The 27,904-nt window shown below is 27.4% G+C and overlaps 1 protein-coding gene across 7 annotated transcripts in view; it reads right to left on the bottom strand.

Annotated features, from left to right (window-relative positions):
• Positions 1–340: 340 nt before the first annotated feature.
• The window catches only part of LOC107446082 (sodium- and chloride-dependent glycine transporter 1), a 141,008-nt gene continuing 113,444 nt past the window's right edge, over positions 341–27,904 (bottom strand). For all 7 annotated transcript variants that reach the window (XM_043051571.3, XM_043051595.3, XM_043051592.3 and 4 more), the window contains 14 exons: positions 19,622–19,823; positions 18,090–18,221; positions 17,389–17,532; positions 14,755–14,905; positions 12,445–12,577; positions 11,086–11,220; positions 10,706–10,809; positions 10,488–10,612; positions 9,540–9,652; positions 9,321–9,452; positions 8,222–8,321; positions 7,143–7,249; positions 5,478–5,645; positions 341–5,310 (listed from right to left, as the gene is read on the bottom strand). In XM_043051571.3, the coding sequence (XP_042907505.1) occupies positions 5,053–5,310; positions 5,478–5,645; positions 7,143–7,249; positions 8,222–8,321; positions 9,321–9,452; positions 9,540–9,652; positions 10,488–10,612; positions 10,706–10,809; positions 11,086–11,220; positions 12,445–12,577; positions 14,755–14,905; positions 17,389–17,532; positions 18,090–18,221; positions 19,622–19,823 (2,004 nt within the window). In that variant the 3' untranslated portion in view covers positions 341–5,052. The remainder of the gene's footprint in view (positions 5,311–5,477; positions 5,646–7,142; positions 7,250–8,221; positions 8,322–9,320; positions 9,453–9,539; positions 9,653–10,487; positions 10,613–10,705; positions 10,810–11,085; positions 11,221–12,444; positions 12,578–14,754; positions 14,906–17,388; positions 17,533–18,089; positions 18,222–19,621; positions 19,824–27,904) is intronic.

Raw genomic sequence — 27,904 nt, forward strand, 5'->3', positions numbered from 1 at the left:
AAAATTAAGCATTTTTTACAAACCCTGAATTAAAAAAGCACCTTCAAGGGCTCTTAAAAAAAGTAAATAAAAAATATGTACCCTTAAGCACTTTATAAAAAACGTAATGCACCCTGTTTATTTAGGATTTCCTTTCAAATTTTAAAATTGAATTTCAGTAACTTTTTCTAATTTATATAGTTTTTTTTACACGGTTACAACCACAATTGAAATCTTGTACTTGATTGAAATAAATTGCACTTCAATGAAGTACACTATTTAATACAAAGACCTCTTAATAATTTGAACTGATGAAAGTATGGGTTATGCGGCATACGAATGAAATAATGAGATCAAAAAATTCCAAGGGAATATTTTTTTTTAATTACATTGAACATTTTTATCATACATTCCACTTCAATACACATTTCTATTAAGAAAAGAGAGCAGATACAATGAAACACACCTTTGCTGCACTGAACATAGTCAACATTTTCAACAGTATAATTTTTAACATTAAAAATATTTTATGAAAATGAATGTGTTTTTTTTTATAAATGTGTATGATATCACTATGATAATAGCATGCACCAAAGATAACACATGCTCGAACCTCGGATACAGTGTTTTTCAGGTGAACCCTTTAGTTAACAACATTTTCATTCCAAAACTGTAGTGCAGTTTTGAAACAACAGGAAGATACAAAACTATTGTTGTTAGTAAAGCAATGTTTGGTTAAATTAAAAATGTACATGAAATTCATTAAACTGATCATAACGATTATTCTAAAAACATTCATACAGACAAAAAATTATCCATGGCTTTATAATCTATAATTTATAAATTAATTTCATTTAAAAGGAAAATAACTGCATACTGAATGAAAAAAAAATCTTAAAAATTAGGCAGATGACGATTTAACGTAACATAAACATCAAGTTTTCTAACTAATTTTTGTTGTTGTTATTTTTGTCGTATAAGATGCGTTTAAAAATCGAAACATTCACACAATTTTAACATGGCACAATCATAAAATATGTATTCAATACAATTTAAGCTTAATGCATGTTTTTGGAAGCACAATGTGGGTAAGGAAATATGACTAGCAATAGTATGAAAGAAAACAACACATGATCAAATCAATAAACTATAGTTTAACAATTGTGCAGACAAGGTAAAATTAAGAGAGAGTCAGTTATTAAACCGATTTTAACAGACTCATATCCTCTTAATTCGGTTTTAATTGATGTTAATTTCTCTTTTTCCATTAAAATCATCAACAATGCCTCATTATGATTAATTTACACTATATTAATAATAATACAATTTTTGAAAATTGAGATCTGACATTAATGACAAAGCAAGTATTGGTGAAAATATTTGGAAACAATCAATTAGCAAAAATATTTAGACAAAAAGCAGTTATTTGAAAATATAGATAAAAACTTATCAATATTATCCAGTACAGACTTATCAATTATCTGATAACTTATTAATTATCCATAACTAGCAGGAAATATTTTTTACAAAGAGATGGCAGTTTTTTAAGCACATTTTTCTTTTTTAGGAGAAAAGTTTTAAAAACTAGTATCAAATAATTATAATTTAATAAAATTTGATTACTTTTTAATTGCATTATTAACTTTTCATCTTTATAATTATGTACACAAAATGAATATACACATATAACTTAAAATTGAATTTATACTATATCTTTATTTATAATAAATTTCATCTTGAAATAAGATTTCTAGTTTCATCTCTAGTAAATAATTTACAATTATCTCAAGTAAATAAAAAGTAATATAAATGAAAATTTCACATTTTAATGAAAGTAAATTATGTAAGTTGTAATTAAATTTAATTCAAGTATGTAAAAAGGCAATGTATTTTACAAATTTTACAAGAAAAATTGATATTTCTTAATTCTCATAAAAATATATTCTAATTTTTTCTACACTCCATGATTACAAACGCTTGCTTTTTTGGTTAATAAATTATTTTAATCTCACTGAAGTGCTCATAGATAATCAAAATGTGGATACCTTTAGAATTGAAAATTGCAGCATTCCTTAACAAAAATAAGCTGCCTACAATATTTTAATTATGAACAAAGCTCTTTTATATGAATTTTAGATTAATATAAATTTTCGCAACACACTTTCAAGCACATATTTTAATAAATGAATGAGCATAAAAATGATTTTAATTTCAGTTCTAAAAATCCTTTTTACAACAATATATATAAGGTTTCAAAAAATGCTTCTATTTTTCTTAAATATTTGAGCTAACTACATTGAGCTAGAATGTATTTGTTTACAAATTTATTAGATAGGAAAACATTCGAATTGTCAGTTGAATTAAAATAAATAAAGACTACAATTTAACCCAAAACAACTAAAATTTTTATTAATAATTTAATTGTGCTAATAATTGTTTTTTAATAACCAAAAATTTAGTTCGATAGTAATTTCTAATGAAAAATTCTTAATTGAGAAATGGAGTTTTTTTAAATTAGTGTTTACATCTTAGTAGTAAAAAATGTGCTACTTGTAAATTTATGGTAAAATTTGAATTCAAATTTAGATTAACACTTTTAGGTAAATCAAGCACACATTCTATTCATATTTATTTTCAATGAAATGGCTTAAAATTGCTTATAAAAAATAAGAAAGCACCTCAGAGATTTTATGCTTAGTAATGTTGGCTTCTATTTCTTTATGGGTCAACATAGTGCCCTTACTAAAAATGCAACAAAATAATGAATTCACATAACTAGAAATGAAAGAATCAATAATTATTTGACAACAAAATAGTTCTTGGGTTGTAATTTTGTTAAATACTGAATTTAGAAATACTTCAGTGAAGACTATTAAGAAATCTATTGATGTACATAATTAATACTTAATATTAAATTATAATCAGCAACATGAAAAATCACATGATTGATATAATCAGCATAATTTGAATGTATACAAAACAAAATTTAACAACAGTTTGATCATAATTTTACAGAGTAATAAATTTCAAATCTTTTGATAAAGGTATAAATTTTTCAACCTATGCACCAATCTCTTTTGGAAAAAAAAGCTGTAATTCGGCACTTGATGATATGACAACAACGCACATATAGGTCAACAAAACAAGACACTGAGTAATATGAAACGGTATATATATTCAAGATATTATACACATATGCCACACATATACATAACATGCTATATACAAACTTCTATACAAGATAATGGTATGAACAAAAAGAAAAAAATGATTTGAAGCAGTAGTATGCAAGATGAAAGTTTATGCACATATGAGCATACTTATTTCTTCCCCAAAACTGAATATGTGATATAAAATGATAAAAACAACCATGATGAAATTTAAACCTCTTTAAAGAACAAAAAATTTTCAAGTATGTTTCAACATTTATAAATATTTAAAATGAAAGTTTCATAAAGAGTAATTAAATATGTCAAATATTCCATTTATAAAGCAAAAAATAACCAATTTAATTACATAATTAACATTGCAATATATGTCTAATTGTTAATTTATCACCGGATGATTATCTTCAGGTAGAAGAACCAAAAGTATAGCACTTGTTACACATGCATTCAATTACTATAATTTATCAAAATATATATTTTTTGTTGTTGCTATGTTTCAACAGCAAACCAAAATTACATATATAGTTTAATTAATGAAACAAATTAAAATGATCCAAAAATCTATTTAAATTAACCAATTTTTAAAAAGCAATTGATGCATTTTTTTATTAATATTTTCATTACAATTGTTTCAAAAAGAACATTAGAAGAACTTAAAACATTTTGGAACAATTCAAAAATAAATAAAGGAAATACATTTATGAAATTAAAGCACCAACTATGAAAAACATAAGTAGTAGAAACTTTTAATAACTTAAAATAAAAATCAATCCAGTTTTACAACACTTGGTAGTAAAAAGGAATCCTTCATAAAACTATAACAAACACGATAAAATGTTAGAACATTAAGGAATAATTAAAAAATAACTATATTAATGTATGTTTGAAGTTTTTAAATCAAATACAGGTACTGTAAACAAGCACAGAATGAGATAAATTAGAAAGTCAGATTTAAATATTTATGCTTTAACTGAATAGTTATGTTAAAATTCTCTTGTTGCTGAAATTTACTTGAAAAGTTAGATTTTTTTTAAAAAGTATAATTGTACCTTCAATTTTTGAAATTAATCTTCAATAATTACATCACAAAAATGTGACAATTTATAAAATAACTAAGTAATTTACTAAATACGTTATATACTACTACTATTCCAGCTGATGAGGTCTTTAAACTCATTTTGGACATATAATAAAAATCTCTTTAAATTATATGTTAAAAATCTGAACAATATATGGAAAATTTAAAGTATTAGAAAACTTCTTATTTTATAAATAAAACCCAAAGAATAACAATAGATCGATAACAACCCATTTTTAAAATGCATAAAAATTTATTTATAATAAATAAGAAAAACAATAACAAGGCTGGTGCTTTGTAAAATACAAAAACTCCAAATACTATACTGTTAAAATAATCTTTTAACATATAAATAGAGTTAAAGATTGCTTTCATTACAATTTTATTTTCTTTTCTTTTATGTTGTTGGTTAAACTCCAATTTTTAAGAAATAAATTAGTATTTTTATCATGAAAAATAATTTTTACTTTTAAAACTCTTCACAGCTCAGTCTAATTTAATTAAAATATTTAAAGGACCAGCCTCGTCAGAGTAAAACATATTAAGTAAATTTCATCATTACCAAACATTTAAGGAGAGAAAAAAAAGATGAAAATGCAGCTGCAAGTTTGATTTAGAATACATTTGGTTTTTCATTAAAAAAAGGGCACTTTAAACGCTGCAAAATTGCAGGAATATTCTTGAATTTTCGCCGGCAGTTCCAGGGCTCTTACATCAGAAGTCTGTTCTACAGAGAAGCACCCTACTCAGGAACTTGATGTGGCACGCGTACACGAGGCACAAGAATGTATTCTAACGTAGTTTTTTGTGTGTCAGTTTCGTACACGATCACACGCCCGTCTCTGTGACGTGTGATGGGATGTTGAGGCGTAGACCTTCGAACTCAGAGTTACTGTCATCACCAATGCTGAGTTTACTGCCAAGGTTATCACCACCAAAGTCGTTGTCACCATAACCATCCGGATCATAATTTGGAAGAGCAAGGGGCACTTGCGAGTCAGTATGTTTTGGACTGTGTGTTTCCATGCGGTGCATTTGGAGTTTGGGTCCCCAATCTTCTGTGGGTTCCAGTAAGACACGAATGCGCTAAGAATATGACCGTATATTAGAAAACAGAACACAAATTATTATGATTTTTTAATTAATATCTAATTTATAATTATACAAGATATCACAAAATACTTTGTGTGCAATATAGAGCAATACTGCCAATAATGCTTAAGTATATTTGACACTTTTTATTAAGATAATACCTGTAAAATGGGGCCTTTAGCTTGGCATATTTTCAGCACAACAACGAAAGGTATGGCAGCAACTGATATTAGGGAAAATATCCATCCAACAGCAGTAGCCCAATTAGGATAAACATATTCACCATACTCAGTAGGCTTTAGGTTCATACAGGAAAATATGAGAATACACTACAAGTAATAAATAATTCAAATTAGGTGAGATGAACATTATTATTGATAAACTGCCAAGATATCTAGTAAAACAACATTTTTGACACATAAGGAGTCCAATTAATGAATTTTTATAAATCCTAATTTCATTTTTGCTATGATTCTTTAAGCATTAAAATAAGCTGCAATGAGATTTAGCAAAAGTCATTTTAAAGTTTAATCTCAATACTTAAACCCAACAAAATAAAAAATTATGCATTATTAAAAATAATAATAATCCATACACTTTTGAAATTTCTTAAAACATATTATAAAAAACACTGCAATTGAACAGATTACAATATGAAACAAGATCAATAGAAAAAGGAAAGAATATTGTAATATTCGTTCCTTTTTCTATTGATCTTGTTTTATTTTTTATTATTATTTTTAAATTTGTCTTAAGAACATTGACACATATATAACAATACATTAACATACTTTAAACATTACTTAATATTTATACAAACATTTACAATATATTTTTAATTATTGCATTTAGAGCAATAAAATTTTATAAGTCCTTCTGATTTTTTCAAAAAAAATGTATTCAACTTAATAGTATCAATTAATCTTTATTTATTTAAATTTTTCACACCATTATCGATAGGTGCCCACCATCGAAAGACATCATTTACTAAAATTTTTAAGTCATTACTAAGATAGAATTATTTTAACTTTTATACTATGTATTTTCATACCTTTACAGCACATACAGATTAAATGCTTAGCAATAATCTTTTTTTTAAAAATTTAGCATAAGATGTGGAAAAAATTTACTCTATAACTACATTGAATTAGGAAAATAAAGAATAACAATTTTAATTGTTTACGGTTCTATAAATTTAATTATTACATGAAAGAACTTTAGACTTCATTGCATAAAACTACCTAATTCTTTGAGATAAAATTAAATTTCAATAAAAACATTTAAAATCACCAATGGTAAAAATTTTATTAAAAACATTAGGTTAATTAAATTTCTACTATTTATGATTCTAAACGATTGTATTGAAATTTAAGTTTATTACATCAATTCATTTTAAAAAACATCTATAATAAATTCAAATTTTGAATATGGAGCAAAACATGACTCACAAGCATGCCATTAGCGATTGTATAAATAAGGGCCAGCTAGATAGTTTTGCCTTGTAAAATGTTGCACTTTAAATCAAACTACCAAATTTTTTTCTTAAATTTGAGAGTTAACGTATTAAATTTCCCATAATCCATGAGTCTCAATTGCTATAAAAGCTCAAGGATAGCATAAGACACTTTTTGAAGACTGAGGCACTGTTGACTAAGACTTTCTATGGATGAACCCCATAGAGAGTTTGACTCTGGAGATTCAGTAGACAAATGACATTTTAGTGTAAAAAGAACATGAAATGTTAAAAGTATTGAAACATTTCTGGTATTCTTATTCTTATGACTTAATGGTATGTGAGCAAAATTTTTATATAAAGAATGAATTACCCCAATTAGAGCGGGAACAACAAATTTCCACACAATTCTCCAATAGTGGTAAGGATATGGATAGAATCCCATCATTACTTTCATGTCATTGAGAAACCGCTCAGCCCCTAAAAGAAACAGATTTAAATACAAAATATTTTAAAAAACTTAAACAATAAACAGAATTTTATAAAATGTGATGTAAGATAACTATTTAGTCTTGACAGGACTAGTTATAAGTAGAGCCCGGATTTTGATGACCTAAAAAATCTCAACTAATGCCCTTAAAAAGTGCAAAAAATGCCCTTAAAAATGCAAAAATTGCGCAAAAAATGCCTTAAATAAAGCAAAAATATTGAATTAAAAAAATAATTTGGTCTTTAAAATTATTATGAGTCATTTAAAAAATATAAAGCAATGCAATACTTGTTCTACGTTCATTAAAGTTTGAAAAATATGTTTTATATCCTAAAATAACAAAAAAAGGAAAATATATCGACACCAAAATATTTTTTTTTGTGTAGAAACTTTAATGGATATAACAACCTCCATCTCATAATATTACTAAATATCAGAATTACATTGGATTATTAAATGTTTTTTGATAATTTGAAATGTAAACGAGCGTCTCTTGTCTGAAAGTAAATTTTCATTCCTGCAGAAGCTTCTTTCAACGTCTACTGATGTTATAGGTGCGTACTTGAAAAAGACGGTCTCACTTACTTACAATTCTTCTTCAATTTGAAACGATTTTGCTTCACCTGTTAATATTCCATAGATTTTCTTCATTGTTTGGAAGCCAGTGTAATAATGAAAATTGATAAAAAAATACTAAAAATTGGAAAAAATTAACAAAAAACTTTAAAAAATGCATTAAAATGCAAAATACGCCCCAAAATTTAAAGAAAAATGCCCTTTAAATCTAAAAAAATGCTCTAAAAGACAAAAAATGCAAAAAAATGCAAATGTCATCAAAATCTGGGCCTTAGTAATAAGTAAAAAATTAAAAACAGTGTGTGTAAAACACACACACACACATATATATATATATATAAATACATAAATACAACACTGAAATAAAAATATGTATGCTTACTTACCATACACCCAACCAATCACAATGACTTCAACAAATCCAATTATAAGGGCAGAAAAACTAGCACAGTAGTTATCCATCAATTGTAAAACATACATTCCTCCCTACAAAATTGTATCATAAATAAATAATTAAAATGCAGTATAATAAATTTTTAAGCAAAGATTAACTGCTAGGTTTTTCTAAATATAGAAAATTTTGGATAATATTTAAAGCTCACAAAAAGATTGTGTGTTTTTCAAATACTTTATTATTGCTCCACCACAATGGTATAGTGGTTTAAGCTATTATTGTGAAGAACCAAGTTCTGAGATAAGTGGCAGTTTGAAGCTCACTTTAGTTTCAGATCGATGTGGACCAGCTTTACTGAGAAGTAAAGGTGGCTGGTGCACAGAGCTGGTAAAATTGCTACCATCATGTTAATAGTCACAAAATTATAGAGTCTTAACTTCCTTGACCCCTTAACCAACAACTGACTATTTTAATTATTATTGTTAAACACTTATTATTATGTTTAGAAGCAACTTTGTCTTGCCAGCAGTTGGCTGTAAGATTTTAACAGAAATTTTTTTTGTAAGATTTAAAAGAAACAACAATATGACAACAAAAATTACAGCAATCAATTAAACCAACAAAATATCAAAAGGCAAAAATCTTTCAATTAAGGAAACAATATTATATAAACTTGACTTGCACATGGTTTCTAATACATATACTTACCTGTGCACAGAGGTACACCAATAAAATAACCATAACTTTTATCAACAAAATGCATACATACGATTTCATGACTGCTTTGAGAGATTAAAACCTACTCCTGCTTCGGAATATTAATTTCGAAAAATTATGTTAAAACTTTAGCAATTCAAAGAAATTAGGAACAATGGTAATGATGAACAAATTTAACATAAACTAAATTGTAATATTTAATATGAAAAGTAATTTTTGACAGGAAATATTATAAAGTACATAAACCTTAATGTACAGATGAATAAATTTCCAACATGCTCAATTTTATTTTCAATTTAATATGTTGTTCTTGTGGTTTAAAATAAACATAAAACAAGACATATAAAATCTAATTTCAATAATAATTTTATTACCTTTGTACAAATGACAAGACCACACAGATAGCTTACTAAGCACACACCAGCTACAACATAAGACTTAGCTCTTCTTAGACGTTCAGGAAACGTATCCACAATTGAGGTAGAAACGGTTTCAATTAGGGTGAACTATTTAATGGAGTAAAATAGAGGTAAATTAAGGCAACTGTTTATTTCAAACTCTATTGAGTTTTCAAAAGACAACTTTGTTATTACCTGAGTACCCAATCCAAGTGTAAGTAACATGAAGAAAAAGAGGAAAGCCCAAAGTGGTGAAACTGGTAACCGTGCAACAGCTTCAGGATATGCAATAAAAGCCAAACCAGCACCTGAAATATTTTAAAGATAGAGACTTAAGTAAAGCCAAATAATTCAAACATTAAAAAATAATGATAGCTAGAATACTTCCAGTTCCCCCAAAAAGTTGAATGAATTTTTTCCCATTGGCGACAACATTGTAACTTTTCATTAATTTTTTACATTAAAAATAAATACTGTAAAATCAAAAATTGCTGCCTTTTTATTTTAAAAAGTTTTATAAAACCATAAAAGTTACAAATATCAAATACAAAATTTCTTTTACAAAGCTTAAAATTATGAAAAAATATGAAGAAAAGAAAATTAGAATTGTTACAATTGACTGAGAGTTGACTTAAGAGAACAATGCACAGCCAACAATGAACAAACCATTTACGGCAAATTCTCTTTCCCCTCAATTGGAGATTTAAAGTTTAAAGTATAGAAAAAAAAATTATTTCAGATAAACCAAGAGTTAACTATGAGACTTAAAAAGCTGATTTTTTTTCTCTTCAAAATATCAAAATGCAAGCAAATTATTTCAGGATTAATAACTCTCACTGAATAATCCTGATTAATCCTACCAGGATTTTCGCTTGGTTTATCTGAACTAAATTTTTCCTAGACTAAAATTACTAAAAGAAGTGACAGAAAATTTGCCATGAAATTTTTTCTTTCCTGATATACCATCCAGTTTAAGTATTTGTTCAACCCTTTTGCTTGCAGCACATAGCGAAGCCTATCATTCTGTTTCATTAGTTGTATCAGTTGTAAGCAAGAAGCCAATACAAAAAAATAAATTATTGTGACACCTTATTGACATAGAAATACAAATTAATTGTACAAATAAAATAAAACTATAAATACCTTGCGCTGCAACTTCTTTAACAGGAACACCCATTTCATGAGCCATAAATCCTACAATGCTGAATATCACAAAACCAGCAAAAAAGCTTGTAGCACTGTTTCCAAAAGTAATAAACAAGGCATCCCTACAAAATTTCAGAAAAAAACAAATTTTAACTACAAATACACTTTAAATAGCTCTGCAAAAACCTAAATTTAGAATGAAAAAAATGTCTCACTTGAAGCAATTGTTATGGAAACGATTATAGCTTGCAAGAGTGATGAGACCACCCCAGCAAGGTGATAAGGAGAAAAAGATTTGCATTGCAGCATCTCCCCATACCTAAAAGTTAAAATAACCAAAGATAAGGTAATGCATGGAGTTTTTTCAAAAATGCAAAGTTATCAATATATACGGTAGATTTCAATCAAAAATAAAAGGACATTTGACGGAAACATAATTTAAAAAATAAAATAAAAAATTTCACTTGTCATTTCTATCAAATTAAGCACAAAATATATATTTTTGTTAAAATGACAAATAATTAGGTAAAGAAATTTTATAAATATGGTTAATTGAAAAAAGAAATTATGACTAACGAAAGACAGCAAGACTCACCTTTGCGTCTAATAATCTTTCCCATTCTGGTGTAAGATAAAACATTATACCATCATAAGAGCCTTCCAAGGTAGTCCCACGGATTAACAGAATAATAAGTACTAGATAAGGGAAAAGTGCAGTGAAATACACAACCTGAAATGAAATTAAAATATCAGAATAAAATAGGATCAGGCTGCAAATAATTTTAGCAATCAAATGCACATAACAAACATAAACATATTGTATAGACAAGCATTAAACTGCAGAAGAAACAAAAATAACTTAAGGAATAAATATTCTCAATTAGAACAGTGCAGTATAGTGTTTTAAAATTGAATAAAAATAAATCAGCTAATCTTTCATGATAAAATTATTATTATTCAATCTGAAACAGAAATAAAATGTTAATCGTTAAGCAGTACTTGATTTTTGTTTCAATATTACCATAATACAGTTATTAAAATTAGTAGTTACTAAAACAGTTATTATAATTAGCAGAAATTACTATGATTGATGGTAATCATTATTATATTTATGTTTATTACTATCGAATGCCTTTAGCTTGAAAACATCTAAAGAGACTAGCGTCAGTGGTTATTTTTTCATAAGTCAATGGTCACATATCAGTCCTATTCACTCTGTATTTTAGAAAGCACAAGAAAAAAGCTAAGACTTTGAAAGATTAAAACTGACCGATTGAATTCTCCTAAGCAAGGAATTTCAACTGTAAAAAATATAATAAATAAAAATGAGAAAATAAATTTATTTTTTGTATTTTTCTCTCAGCAGAGTATCATATAGAAACCCCTGCACCAAAATGGTCCCTAATTTGTGACTGTGACGAGCATTATTGCTTTTGAAGTAAATCCAATAAGGTAACAGCAACAAAAATATTTATTACTTAACATTTAAAACAAGAACAATTATTAAATTATAAGGGCCCTCAGTGGCCAAAATACAGAAAGATAAAAAGATACTCTAATAGAGGAAAGACCAGCCTAACGCGCCGGCTCCTCTTCATCAACACTTCTTTTAATTCTTTAATTAGATTCCTGATTATCTCGCCCTCTAGCGGTGAGCCAATCACTACAGCGACGATATTTATATCCTAAGTTCTTTTTAGCAATTGCATAAGAATTCAATTGTTCATGCCTGCAGAGGATTAAATTGTATTTTTTCAGCATTACATTATTTCATATGTGGGAATTCAATATAAATTAAAGTCAACAAGAGTCCAACTCATTGGGCACTAGCTAAAAAATAAGTACCTTATTTTCATTAAGGTTCGAAGCTACTTTAATTGACATTACTTAGAAATACTCATTATGTGTTTAGGCATTAGTTTTGAGAATTAGAAAAATAAGAGCCATCTTTTACCTTTCCCATACTTTTTACACCTCTCAGTAGACATATTAAAACGATTGACCAACAGGCGAATAAACATAAAGCCAACTGCCATCTCATTCCTCCCAGATCATGTAAGCCATCTGTGATTCCCAGAACGAAGTTGCTGCAAGTAGAGGAAAACAAAGGATTAAAAACTGCAAAAGTCAAGCCTCAATAAATGAAATTCAAAGTTAAAATAAATTTATTTCTTCTTCGACAGTTCTGGTGATCAAAGATTTGATGAACGCAATCTATAAAATGAAAACATACAGAATCAATTATGTATTACAGATAGAAAAGTAAATATGCTCGCCTTAGAAGTATTTCCATTATTTTAATTCATAAGAATTTCTTTTAATTAATGGCTTTAATTTTAGCTTTTAAAACGTTAAAGCTTTCAAATTTTTAAGAATCAGAATAAAAAATTATGTAAATAAAGTATTACATTAGAAGTCACATATTTATGAGGGGGAAAACAAAAACTTAATCTAAATCTGATAAATTACAATTCAGAAAGATAAGAAGGGGAAAATCAAAACCAGTTTGATTACCAGAAGAATTTCGAAGGTGTTTCGAAACATTTTTCATATTTTCTGAACTTGAACAAGCAATAAACAGGTTTTCGTGATTAAAATAAATTGTTAATAACTTCTAAATTTGCTCTTAGCTTAAATTTTAATGTGTAATCTCTATGCAAACAACTTTCTGACGATGATAGTTAAAATTTATATTGATGGGAATAATTTAGAAATATCCTGCATATGGGAATAGAGTTAAATTAGTTTATAAGGAGAGAGTTTCTCTCAAAATATTTCAATTTTTTTAATAGGATAGCGAGGGAGGTATAAAAATATAGAAGGTTACAAGAGTTTTGGTAAAACAAGAGCAATGAATAATAAGCATACCACTACATGAAGACTATTTATGTTAAACAGTTTAATTTAGTTGGTATAATCTAAAAGTCTTAAAATATTAAATTTAATTTTATTATTTCTTATTAAATCAACACGTTTTGACTCTTGAAAGTAAGAAGCAAATTAATTTGCACTGTCTATTATCTCAAAATTAAGGTAAAAAAAAGTATTTTTAATTATAATTTAGAGCAATTTCATGTTGATAGAATTAATTACATTATGTGCTTTATTTTTAATATGCAAAATTTAAAAACCTTAAAATTAAACATGTATATATTTATTGTTACTATAAAATAAACTTTAACTCAAACAAACAGTAATAGGAAAAAGAGAATATAACTTTTTACATTCTTATTATTTATTATTATAACGGACTACCACAATAAAAAAAAAAAGAATACATTAACTGTAAATTTCAAAAGCAATGAAGATAAGTTTTTAAAAAATATTTGGTTTTTCCTCAAATATTTCCACAAAAATACTTTCTGAAACCAGAAAAAGTGTTTTAGCACTAACAAAAAAATAATGCAAGTTTACACATTTTTGCATTTATGGGAAAAAAATTTTCTTAATATTTCATTCTTGTAACTGTAACTATTGCTTATGACTGAGTAAAATGTTTTATCAAAATGATTTTAAAAATTTTTGACAACATCGTAAATTTTGTTTATTTAAGATCTCAGAAACTATTCATCAAATTTTATATTCCTTCTATAATATCATACATAAAATTTTTATTGCATTATAAGATTCTTTGACACATCTATTTTTGAAAATGTAAAAAATCGTGAGTAAAATATTTTTTTAAAGATACTAAATTTAAGACATTTATATTTTAGAACTTCCTGAGCAATGGGTGAAGTCAATTTTGACAACAAATTTAAAAATCTTTATGTAAAATATTGTTGTTAAAAAACTTTCATCAGAAATTTTTTAAATAAAGTGAAATATATTTTATTTTGATTAACAAATTCCCCAAACTAAAATTCAAAAGAGGTGAAACTATGATATAAATTATTGTATTTTGATTCAAGTTAACACATAAAAATTAATCTACAATGTATCTCAATGATACAAAATAAATTAGGTATCATTTTGAAACTATGTCAACTAACATTTTATTGTTGAAAACAATCCTTTAATGCTTTAATGTTATCTTTTAATGCTTGTACTTATTTGTAGCGACATACCTTAAAAATATATACAAAAAAAAAACATACCAAGTTTACATAAAAATAATACAAGTAATACAAGTTTACTATAAAAATACAAGTTTAATATAAAAATAATGATCAAATATTAAAATGATTGTAAGGCACCCCATAATTATACTTACGAACACACGAGGGGTTGGGCCTTTAAAAATAGCAGAGGAAATCATTCTTACTGAAAATATTCATCGCTGGCCATCTTTGAATTGTGTTTAGTGAATTCAGCCCAGTCTTCAGGGGATACATTGACCTGTTGCACACATGTGCCATTTGACAATACAGTTCCGTTATGAGAGGTGCAGTTCTTTGTATCAAACTTTCTACAAGCTGTGATTGAAAAATAAAATTCATGAATATAGATTGCAGGAATAAATGAAATCATATTTAAATATAGGATGATTCAAACATTTTATATGCTTAAACAACTGCAACTACTGCTCAGATTTTATATTTTTTGTATCCTTGTTAAAAATTTAAGTTTTACATATATTCAAGCTAAGACCACAAATTTATTAAGTGAGGACAAAAGCAATGCTATTAATATATATAAATTACTATTAGTGAATAAGGATTAAAATCATCAAAACAAGTTTGAATGATGGGTAAATTTTGAAGATCTAACTTTTTTCTCATCAACTGATACGAGTTCAATCAAACAGGTTTTGATACCATTTTTTTCCTATCTTGAAAATTAGCTTGCAAATCCCCCAAATATTTAACTTTACGAATATTCAAAATGATATTGATTATGAATATTCAAAATGATATTGATTACGAATATTCAAAATGATATTGATTACGAATATTCAAAATGATATTGATTACGAATATTCAAAATGATATTGATTACGAATATTCAAAATGATATTGATTACAAATATTCAAAATGATATAGATTACAAATATTCAAAAAAATATATATTACGAGCAGTGGTTCCAGAATACTTACATATTTTATTAAGAGTAGCATATTAATTATAAATTAGGCTAGAAATTAAGATAATTTAATTAATAAGTAGCATGCATTAATTTGTAGAGATGTATCTATGCCAAATGAGGATACATATGTTTTATTGATATTTTTTAAAACATTATGCTGTATGATGTAAAATTCCTCATCATGTGTGATAACCTAACACTACTTTATAAAAATATATGGTGGAAGTGGAACAAAAGGAGGGTAATAAATTAAATACAAAGATTCATTTTATATAAAATTTTGAAGTTTAAAAGTTTATTAAGAGTGTTACAAATTAGTTAAATGAAAGTAGTAATAAAAACTAAAACCTAATTTTTGACACTAATGATTAACACAGCATTGAAAATAAATTTTTATTCTTTCAAAGAAAAAAATCACATTTAATTTCCAAATGTAATACAACATGATAATGAATTCTTGTCGAACTTAATACAGTAGGGAACCGATTATCCGGAACGGTCGGGACCATCGCTATTCCGGATAATTGATTTTTCCGGTTTTCTGAATCGCTACAAAAAGCCGTTTTTTTATAGTTAAACCCAACAAAAAAAAAAATATTTGGAAATAATCTTAAAAATAAGAAAAAACGATGAAGTAATACACTAATGATTATTTCCAAAATGATGGTAAGGTAAACATCTTTAAAAAAAGAAAGAAAAATCGTAAAATCTTATGAGGAAGAAAAAAAAATTTTTTTTAAAAAAATGGCTAGAAAATTATTGAATTTCGTTCCGGTTTTTTGGTTTTCCGGTTTTCTGATTTCCGGATAACGGGTTCTGTACTGTACAATCATAGCATACAAATCATTCAAAAATGAAATAAATGCAGAAAATGCTATACATTTTTTTTTTTAAACTTCTAATATAACTTAAAAAAATTTCTAAGAAGGAATAGTTTACTACAACTTGGAATCCTAAACAAACATTGATTTAAAAAACAACTACAACTATAAAAGATTTTGAAACTTATTTACAGAACTTACAGTATAATTGAGTCAAATTGTACAGAATGTATAGTAATAGAATGTAAAATAGACACACAGTTTTTAAGGCACCAAGCAGTCAGTGCAAAGCACTGAGGTTTGATACCCTGTGATGACTTGAGGCTTACGCAGCTTCAAATAGTTTGTATGGAAGACAAGTGGTCGAGATGCAATGCTTGACTAGGATCGGCCAAAACCTGCTGTTGGTAACATGATTATGGAGCCTTAAACTCCCATGACCCCCTTAGCTCATAACAAACTGTTTGAATGCTTTATTTATTTATTTTTTAAAATATATGCATATTATACATTAAACTTCTGAAAAACAATTTTTCATAAATAAGTATCTAGAAAAATAGAAAATAGTTTTAAAAACTTGTCTCAAAATTATGTTATTGAATTACAAATTTTGAATTAGAAATACAAATTTTGAATTAGAAATAAAAACTGATTGTATGGAACCAATGTATAAATTGTAAGATTAGCTAAATGACAATTATAGAGAATATGCATAAGTGATATTTTGAAAAAAAGAAAACATTTTTTTTTCTTCTTTAAGGTATACGAACATGTTAAGATTGCAGTAATTATAGAACATTAATTTATATGAATGGCTAAGATTTAAATGCAAAAACATGTTTAATCCGTATCTCAATGTTTCTATACATTTCATTAAAGCTTATTTTTTAAAGTTTAGTAAATTCAGAACATGATTTAACATTGTGATCGTCCAGTTAAATTTAAAAAAGTGAATAATTTTTATTGACATTTTTTTTAAATCTTTTTTTATTGATGAATTACTAAATGCCATGAATGATAATAAATGTGTATGCATATTAAAGTTCGAACCTTCAGTATTCCACCAATTGTCACAAGAACTCCAAGGTAAGTGAGTTGTAAAAGAAGAAAGCAAATAGAACAGAGCCCAGGCTAATATCATATTGTAGTATATTCCTACTAAACCTGACATTATGAACATGGCATATCCAAGACCTAGAAAGAAGGAAATGTAACATTAAATATTAAACCAACAAAAATGTGTCGGCACAAAAAAGCTCTAGAGTGGCATTTGGTTTTTATTTAGCATTTGGATAATTTGATTGAAGTTTAAACATTAAATTATTCCAATAGTGGTCGAATAATTTCCTCTATCACAATTTTTGTTTGTTAAATGAGCAATGAGGAGATTTATCATTTTAATCTTAAAATTTAAGACACACAAATTACACAATGTAAATCTAACACTTGCTAATGGTAGTTTTCAAATAAGCAATTTAACTAGTTTTTGGCATCTATTTTCGATCATCAAGTATATTAGAATTCTCAACAAAAAGTTAATGTTTTTTAAAACAAATATCAGAAATATGATATGATTAATAATTTTATACCCAAGATACAACTAATAACGCATATTTGGTCAAAAATACATAGATTTTACAATTACAACAGAAATAGTTTTCTTTTTTATCTCACATACATAAATTCTATTTTAGTAATACATTGTGCAAATTAAATGATTTGAAAAGAAGAAAGGGGGGAAAAAAGCATACCTTGAAATAATGGGCATATTTTCCATATCGTAACAGGTCCTTCACTTGCATACTGCCCGAATGACAGCTCCATTAAGAACAAAGGCAGTCCAACAAAAAGCATCATTATTACGTAAGGTATCAAAAAAGCACCTAAAATAGACAAGCATGATCAGTAATTTAAAAAAGCTTAATTAATTGACGATTATTAAATGACCCTTATACGTTTCATTCTTGTTTATTTATTTTTTTATTTATACTTCTCAAGTCAGTTGGCTCAAACACCTAATTTGATAAAAGTTTATAAAAATGTGTTGAATGAAAGTAAAAACTGTGTTGAACAGTAGCAAAATTAGACAGTGTTATAAGCTGTGGTTAACGTATAAACAGGGAGAAGAACAGAAACTCCTGAGAGAAAATAAAAAGGAGAAAAGATCACAAAGATAGAACAGGGTGAGTAGCCAAATCTTTCAACGAAAAATAAGTACCCTTCAAGTACTGTTTAAGCACTCAAAAAATATTTTAAAGCACTATATACATTAAAAAACGCAAAATAATTTTCAAAGACTTCTCATAATGCATAGCGTTTTTAAAAAGTGCTTAAAGATGCTAATTTTTGATTTTTAAAAGCCCTTAAAGGTGCTTTTTACATGATCATGATAAATTATGTAAAACATGTAAAATGATTGGCGCTTTCATACGCTATGGACCGATGATACGCCGAAATGGATTGTGGTTGAATGAATTGCAAAAACGTTAAATAGAACAATGTGAAAAGTACGCTTTTGCGTAATACATGGCGAAAATCGACATGGTAAAGAATAATAACATCATTTCCGAAAAGGGAAAATTAAGCACTTTTTAAAAACACCCAATGAGAAAAGTACCTTTAAGGGTTTTCAAAAAACGAAAATAAGCACCTTTAAGCACTTTTTAAAAACAATACGCACCATGAGAAGTATAGGGGTTGTGGAATCAGTATTTATTTATATAAGTAACCATCCAGAAGTAAATAAACAAGCATGAAAATAAAATTCAAATTATAAAAACGACGAATATCGTGTATTTCGCGTTTAAAAAAAAATATGAACACATTTTTATTAATTTTTACAAAGAATTAAAACGTAAAAGAATTAAAACGAAACGAAAAAGCAAAAAATTTAGCTAAAAATATTAAATAAAAATATTTAAAAATAAATAAATAATAAAAATAAATAAATAAAATACAAAAATAAGTCAGTTTTCAAAATGCCATTTTTTTAAGTGAAAAGAACCTATTAAATGAATGGTGTTATTACCATTATTACTTATTATATTGTAGCTGAGGAAAATATGCGCTATTTATATTATGCTTATATGTTTTGATTGTAATAAGCGTAGCCTTGTTGGCACATCATTTTTGAACTCATCACCCGAAGATAGTTTAGTGAAAAATTTAATAATCCATTACCTAAATATATATACAAAAAACTTACCCCAAAAGACTACCATTTGGTATTAAAAAAAATCAAGGAAAAAACCCATTTAAAGCAGGCATGAAGTGAACAACGTACCTCCACCATTTCTGTAGCAAAGGTATGGAAATCTCCATATATTGCCGAGACCAACGGCATAACTGAGACAGGACAATAAAAACTCTACTCCACTAGACCAGTTACCCCTCTCTCGATTTTCATCCACATCAGTGAAAGGAACTCCAAAGTTTCCATCTGGTAAATCTATGTTGGGTGGTGGCATCGCCACCGACCGATTATCCTAAAAAAACAAACAAGAGATAAATATTTTTAATTGAAAATCCTAATCTTAAAATCACAACAATTCTGATTAGGAAAAAAAAATTGGTTTAATAGTAAGAGATAACACAGAAATTAAAACAGTTTGAACTATTTGGGCAAATAAGACACAGAAACGAAGGCTGTTTGGATGTTGCACTACTTGGGCACATCTGTATAAAAACTTCCCTGCTAAACATAGTTTCTTCATTGACTAACATGGAGAAAACCAGTCATCAGTGCGGGAAAGCAAACAATTATTCCCGAGTTTCAGGTACAAATAACATTTTGCTCAGATGGGAAAGCAAACAATTATTCTCGAGTTTCAGGTACAAATATTTAGATCAGACGGACCACCTAATTTTAATTCGTGTGTTTTACATCATTTTCAAAAAAAAAAAAAAAAAATTAATATTTCTTTTTATGAAATACTAATTTGTTTTTATTTTTTATGATGAAGTGGTCACAAAAATTTTTATTCTTACAATGAAATATATATTACTATTAAAAGCAAATATATACATTGTAAATTGCTATAATTGATTTCAAAAAAGAAAAATTACTTCATTTCGTTTTGCAAAATTTGGTAACTCATGGAGAAAACCAGGCGTCAGTGTCAAAAAACAAACAATTATTCCTGGTACAAATAACATTTTGTTCAGACAGACGGTCAAATTTTAATTCGCTATTGATATAAAGAATGTAAATTCTTTATATCATTTTATGAAATATAAATTACTAATGATTGCAAATACGTATTTATATATGCTACAATTGGTGGCAAAAACGAAACATTCCTTTATTTCGTTTTAAAATGTTCGAAAAAATTGATAACTCAAAAACTTTTTCTTTCAGTCCCTGAAAAGGTCCCTATAGCGCGAATTTAGAGAAAAGTGAATTCAGGTAAGTTTCAAGTGCCGAAATTTTTTTTTCAAAATGCAAACAAATTATTGCAGGATAACTTATCCATTGCGTTATCTTAAGTAATCTTGCCATAATTTGTATGCATTCTAATATTTTTTTAAAAAAAAATCAACACATGAAATGCCATAATTTACTCCAAGTTTTTTTTTTTTTTTCGATACAAATTTTAAATTACTTTTGAGGAATCTGGCATGAAAAATTTCAGCGGCATAGCGTCCTCCATCTTAAAAACGTCCGCTTTTTTTCAATCCTTTTTTTAGCGTCTATTAATAATTTTCATTTAAATTTCTGGAAAAAATCGAAAGCGTTACAGAACTATAAAAACGTTTTAATTACTAATAAAAATACTTTGTTTAAAAGATTACAAAACAGAAGCATCTTTGAAAGCGCTTTGCAACGTTTTGAAGAAATTAAAAAAGTTTCTGAAACAGAAATGGGACGCTGAAATGATAACTTAAAGAATAAAAAAAAAAAAAAAAAGTGTTTTCATTACCCTTATTTTAGGATGCTAAAAATGTATATCCAAATCTAATATTTATTTCCTCATCAAATGTAACAAATACTAGTTCCGACTAAACCCTGCAATATATATTTTTACACAAATCACAAAATGTATGCCTTCTGTCAATATACACGTAAGGCAAAAATAGAGGAAAGCAAAAATATTCCCTTAACACTCCAAAGTTCAGATGAAAAGTGCCATTTTGTTTTAAACGACTATATCCAAAAATATCGTTCACAATAAAAAAAAAGTTACAGGAAAAATAATTTCCGGATATTTTGGATTAAACCTCATTCATACTGCAAGATTTAAAGTGTCAATACATTCCATATATCGCGAAAGATTACTATCAATAAAAAAAGAGGTTACATTTGTCGATATTATGAATCAGTATTTGACGTTTCCAAGAATAGTTTTTCTACAACTACCTAACATTACGAAGCTATAAAATAATTGATTGAGTGAATGAGTCAATATTTTATTTATTTTATTACGTATATGAACAGAAAACTGAGATTGGCATATCTCGTTGTTTCATTTAACAAAATGAGTTGTTACTAAAAATAAAAAGTATATTAAAAAAATGGCTACCTCTCTATTTATGAGTTGAGATTATTAAAACTTTCTTAAAATATGAAAATATATTTTTTTAACACTACATTGTCCGAGGAAGTCATTTTGACTGATATTTAATTTCAATTAGAAAAACAGTGATGTATATAATGACACAATTTCTTAGAATTTTGTGACTTTTTGTACAACATATAAATTTTTGAAGTTATACTTCTTATGCGACTTCCAACAAGGTTGCGTTAAACGTTAAATTTTTATTGGTATTTTCAAATTTAGTAGATAACAATTGTAAAAAATGAGTGAAAACAATCTCACGGACAATGCGACGGATTTAAGGTTATGTCAAGGTACGTCTCTTGTGAATATCAATTGATTGTTAGGTTTTCTCTTTTGAAATTACATGGGAGACGATGATGCAGCCACAAGCACTTCCACTGGTTCAAGAGGTCCACGAGGGAAAAATGCACAATATTACCGTTATTACAGAGCACGGAAGCGAGCGGAGCAGAAAAAAGAGTCGTTGAATAGAACTAGTGATCCCTCTACGACTGCTGATTCTTCTACAATTAACGCCACAGGTTACGAAGTTAAACTTCCTCCGCGCGGAGGAACTCCATGCACTATTTTTTTTACTGTTAATATTTACCAATAACTTGTTACATTACTATAAATAATATAAAAAATATTAAAAATTAATTTTAAACAAAATTTTTTTACGCATTAGTTTTTTAGTTATTAGTTATTCTAGTCATTTTGACTTTGTTGGGCAATATAGGCAGGGGTCTGTGCAGACATTTTGTGAAAGGTCCGTTTTTCGTGAAATTGTGAAAAAACTACTCACATTATTTCCACCAGGGTCCGCTTTTATGAATTTGTGCAAATAGGGTCCGTTATTGCAAAAAAAAACTTTTTCAAGGAGTTTTTAAATTGTAAAGACATACAAGATTATGCTCAACACTGTAAAATTTTAATTAAAAAAATTAAATTTTAAAAAATAAACAACAATTGCTGCTTCTAAATTAGAGATGCAACATACAAATATTTGGTATTTAGCCTATACTGAACGCGGAATATTAATTTCGGACGAATAATGGAAGAATCGTCTGCCGAAGACAAAACTTAATTCGTTTACATCCATCTTTCTTGTTTTCTGCCCTGGAAAGGGTTTATTCGAATAACAAAATAATAATGAAGATAAACAAATTTGAGAAGGGTCCGATTAAAAGATAAATTATTTTGTGAAGGGTCCGTTTTTAAGTTAAAATATTTTGTGAAGGGTCCGTTTTTAAGTTAAAATATTTTGTGAAGGGTCCGTTTTTATGAAAAGATATTTTGTGAAGGGTCCGTTAACGGACCCAAATTTCTTCTAAACAGACCCCTGATAGGTATACACTAAGTTGCAGTCTTTCTAGAGTTAATTATGTATAGGCATGTTATTAGTTTATGTGTATACATTTCGTGTTTCAAAAGTTTTACTCATACAGAGTTGTAAAAATAGTGTTCTGTCTAAGAGGGATGAACAGAAGGATGGCCTACCCTACCCAAAGAATATATAAGTGAGTTACATTTATTATATATTCTTCGCCCTACCTGCCCTTTGGCTGAGGTAAATGTATCCTTCTTGCCTTTTTGTAAAAATGTTTTCATCATTTTTATTTAGAAAAAAATGCTCTTTTTTATTTTAGGAAAAGAGATAGCAGTAGCAGAAACTAAGAACTTAAGATTATCATAACTAGTGGAAATTATTTTTAGGCTAAGTCAATATAAAATACTATTATTTCTCATTATTGTTTGAATACTTTTAACTCTGTTTTGAAGGGTACTATGGTTGGTATTAATTCAGTGGAAATACATTCTAAAATGTAATATTTAATAACATTTTCGTTTCTGATTAAGAATATCACAGCATGCTTCTTGAGTTTGGGATTTTGTACCAGTACTCCTTAACTGCGGTGATTGCAATTAGAAAACATCACCAATTCAATTAAGTCATATATTCAAAATACATAACAAAAAAATTCTTAAAAAAAAAAGCCGGAACGTAATTCTATTTAAGTTCATTTAAATTAAAGTAAACTTATGAATCATCTTCTTGCTCGTTATCAAAGTACATTCGGAGAAAACTTGCCATCTCATCGAAATATATTAATGCTGTAATTAAATTGCTATCAATGGAAAAAGAGAATAAAGAAGATGCAACGAAATACAGTGAATTCGCGATAACTCGAATCTGATAGGACTGACGAAAAACTTCGACATATCGGAAGTTCGACTTATCGTTAGTTTCGGTTTTGGACTTTCAAAATATTGTCCGATTATTAAATTAATGCTTATTAATTACAAATCTTCTAAATGCTTACAATATTTAAGATCAATTTCTGACAAGCCATTTACGATAAGACTGTTTGAAGCACCTTATGATACCCTGATCCATCGGCTGCAACTTTGCTGTTGTATTTGGCGGAAGAAACTGCAAGTTTACTGCTTTCAAATTAGGTAGATCACTATAGGCTGTGCATTTATCCATAAAGTGTATCACTTTTCTTTTTTTAGCGAAGAATTTCCGATCCAATTTTCTTACATAGTCTTCAAATAAAACTGATGTCATCCAAAACTTTTTGTTAGATAAAGGATACGTTTTTACATTCTTGAAATATCGGGGATTTCGGTATTTTCCGATAACATGTAAGGGCAATTTCTCTGTCCCAGACGCATTTTCTTCAACTAGGACAGTCAAACGTTCCTTGCTCATTTTACCCCCTGAGCAGTTTTCATCCTTAAACATCTATAATTTAGTCTAAATTTAGTCTTATTTGGAAATTTATCTAAATTTAGTCTAAATTTAGTCATCTAAATTTAGTCTTATTTGGAAGACATTTAAAAAATAAACCCATTTCATCAATATTGAAAACATCATTTTAACTGTATCCTTAAAGTAAATTTGGTAACGTTTCATTTAACCACTGTTCACATACTTCAAGTGGGACAGCTTTAGCTTCTCCATGAAGAGTGCGAAAGACATTGTGTGTGTGTTGCAAAGGAAGGGGCAAGATATCAGCTCCTAGGTTTTTTTTCTTGCTTTAAAAGATCAAAAAAAAATCGAGATAAAGGGAGTAAAATTCGAGTAATCGAGAATAATTAACATGAAATTGAAGATAAAAGGGTCGGGACCTCGTAAAAAAATCGAGTTATAGTAATATTCGAGTTATCGTACTTCGAGTTATAGCGAATTGACTGTACATAGGAATCCATTGTTTACAGAAGCAAACTTTTAAAAAACTGTTTAATTTATTAACTCCAAGAAAAACGCTTTTTTTTTTTTTTTTAAGTATTCGAAGTTTTTTTTTCTCTAAGAACATAAGTAGATCACCAATAATATAAAATTAATATCAGACTACATAATGTTGAAAGTCGTATAACAAACCCATGACCATTTATAATACCAGATTGAGAACAATTACTAACAGCGATATTAATATAATTTAATTTGCCATGTAAAAGTGAGTTTTTTTATTAAATTAGAAAATGGACGATAACGTGCAATATAAAATAGATTTTTTTTTTAAACAGGAACAAGCGTACACATATGTACATGAAAAAAGCACGTAAAGAGGAATAAATGGTAAATAACTAAAGAAAATAGAACGTAAAAAAATAATAAAAAAAAAGCCATGAAAATATAGCAATTTGTTGATTACTTCACTCTAACAAATATTAAGAAAAAAATAACATGCATTTTCAAGATTTTTCTTCAAAATTATATTTTTTGTTGTCTGCTTAAGTAATTGAGTGGACATTTCTTGATGACTTTTTTTTAAACTTTTTTAATGTCTTTCTTTTACTATTTTAATGTTTTTTTTTTTTTACAATTCATCGTTACAATACAAAAAGTACCGCTTAATTTTTGTAAAGTAATTTTTTAATGCACATATAAAAAAAATGTTGCTACAAACAGATAAACAAATAAATTCCTTTGATTCGTAGCTCGCGTTGTTGTTTTAATATATTATAGGATTTCAATAAGTAAGCAATTTTTTTTTTAAAGGGAAAGAAAATTCAGGGGAAAAAAGTCATTAATCAAACTCCAGGTCTTCCGAACTTGTCCGCTATTACTCTTGAAGCCAAGCAAACAGCAACAGAAAGATAAAAACATGCACAATAATTTTAACCATGATTCGATCCCGACTTCGCAATTAATGATGCTAAATGAACTGAGAAGGTATTTCTTTTTGAAAAACAGTAATTTACGGAACTGAACCTGAATTTATTACTGTTTCTAATGATGTTAAGTGACAGTATAATTACAGAGGCGTACAGATTTCCGGTCAGGATATTCGAAAAGCTTTTGCCGAAGAAGCAGAGATTCCGCAAACTGGAATGGCTAATGGAATTATGAGCGCCTAACAAATAGCGCCCGTGTGTAGACATAAACAGGGTTTCAGTACAAAGAACATTTTCATGGGGTGGTAAAACTCAACGTTAAGCCCATACAAATTGTATAAATGTGAATTAATAATTTCAATTAAATTATTTTATATTTTCAAAGTTCGACAGAACCAATTTAAGGATTTGAACGTCTACTGTGTATTATAACGTGATACTGTATTCTAAAACGAGTAGAGTTCTAGTACAGAAGAAAATATAATGGGATGGTAAAATCAATAATAAAACGTGCAACCGGCACAAATTGAATGAAAGCGGAATATATTTTAATATTTTCTTTGTTAACAAAACCAATTAAGGTATTCTAAGTTGGACGCTAACATCAGTCTATTTAAATGTGTTAAATCAGATTAATTTTTAAAAAAAATTAAATTAGTAATTAATAAATTTGTAAATTAGTAATTTGTGATTAGTGGAGAGTTTTCTGCCCTCATCCAAAATTATTTGTTCGAATTAATATGAAATAAATAGTTATAAAACTTAAATTAATTGGTTACATAGCAGTAAACATCTACACTTTATTTAAGAGCTTAATGGTAAGCTTAGAAAAATGCATAAAAACCATTTAATAATAAACACAAGTTTAATAACATGTTTAAAAGTATTTTCAAGAATAAATTTTTAAAAAAAATCTTTTACCCGCATAAAATTTTATATAGAAATTGAATCCATCAGAAAAGCACATTTATCAGTTTTCAAAAAATAACGATAAATGGAAAATCAGGCAATGTCTTGAAAGAGTAAATGTCGTTTAAAAATATGAAACACAAATCAGCAATTTTCCTTTTTAGATCATTTAAGGACAATGTTACATTCTTATCGTTTAGTGGCAGACTAACTGTTTCAGTAACTTCTTTTGAATAGCCATTTTGAATTCTAATGATAAGGATCATTTCAAATAACATTTATTTTTTGCGTAACATATTTATCCTTACAACTCAGCTAGTTTATGCAAGTGACAACACAATTTTCATTAATTGGTCTCTAAATATTTCTGGTATTGAATCGATCGTCGGAATTACACGAATTTCAGAAAAGTTGGTGGCGCAGTTACCAAGATTTGAGAAGACGAATGTCTCTAATAATTAGCGGTTGACAGGGTAAACGACATCTTTACAATCTCGTCCAAGATCACATATTTGTATCAGATGACGTAATATTCACTGCGACATGAGATATTATAGAGCATTAATTAGGATAAATGATAATTTCTTTATTACTTGATAGCTTTTGACGATTGCGTGCAATAAACTTGGTACTTTTGAGTAATATATATCACACCAATTTATGTTAACATTTCATAAATACATCAGCTGCTCTTCCTTTATGTAAAAACCTCACATTCACATTTTATTTGAATTCTGGGGGGAAATTAGTTAATTCGTACAAAAGGAAGATATGGCTACGCCGCACCAAACATTATCTACAAACTTAACGATAAAATGGACGCAGTTTAAAAATATATATATATAAACGGTGTTAGAAAACTAAGTTTAGGGAATATTCCAGACTTATTGAAAAAAGATAGTTTTTTGTGAAAAACTTATTCGGGAATTTGAAAAATTGGATCCTATATAGTTTTTCGTGAAAAACTTATTGGGGAATTTGTAAAAATTGGATCC

This window comes from Parasteatoda tepidariorum, chromosome 3 (genome assembly GCF_982258835.1).
Source record: "Parasteatoda tepidariorum strain Cologne lab strain chromosome 3, Ptep-v5.0, whole genome shotgun sequence".
In the NCBI taxonomy this organism is placed as follows: Eukaryota; Metazoa; Arthropoda; class Arachnida; order Araneae; family Theridiidae; genus Parasteatoda; species Parasteatoda tepidariorum.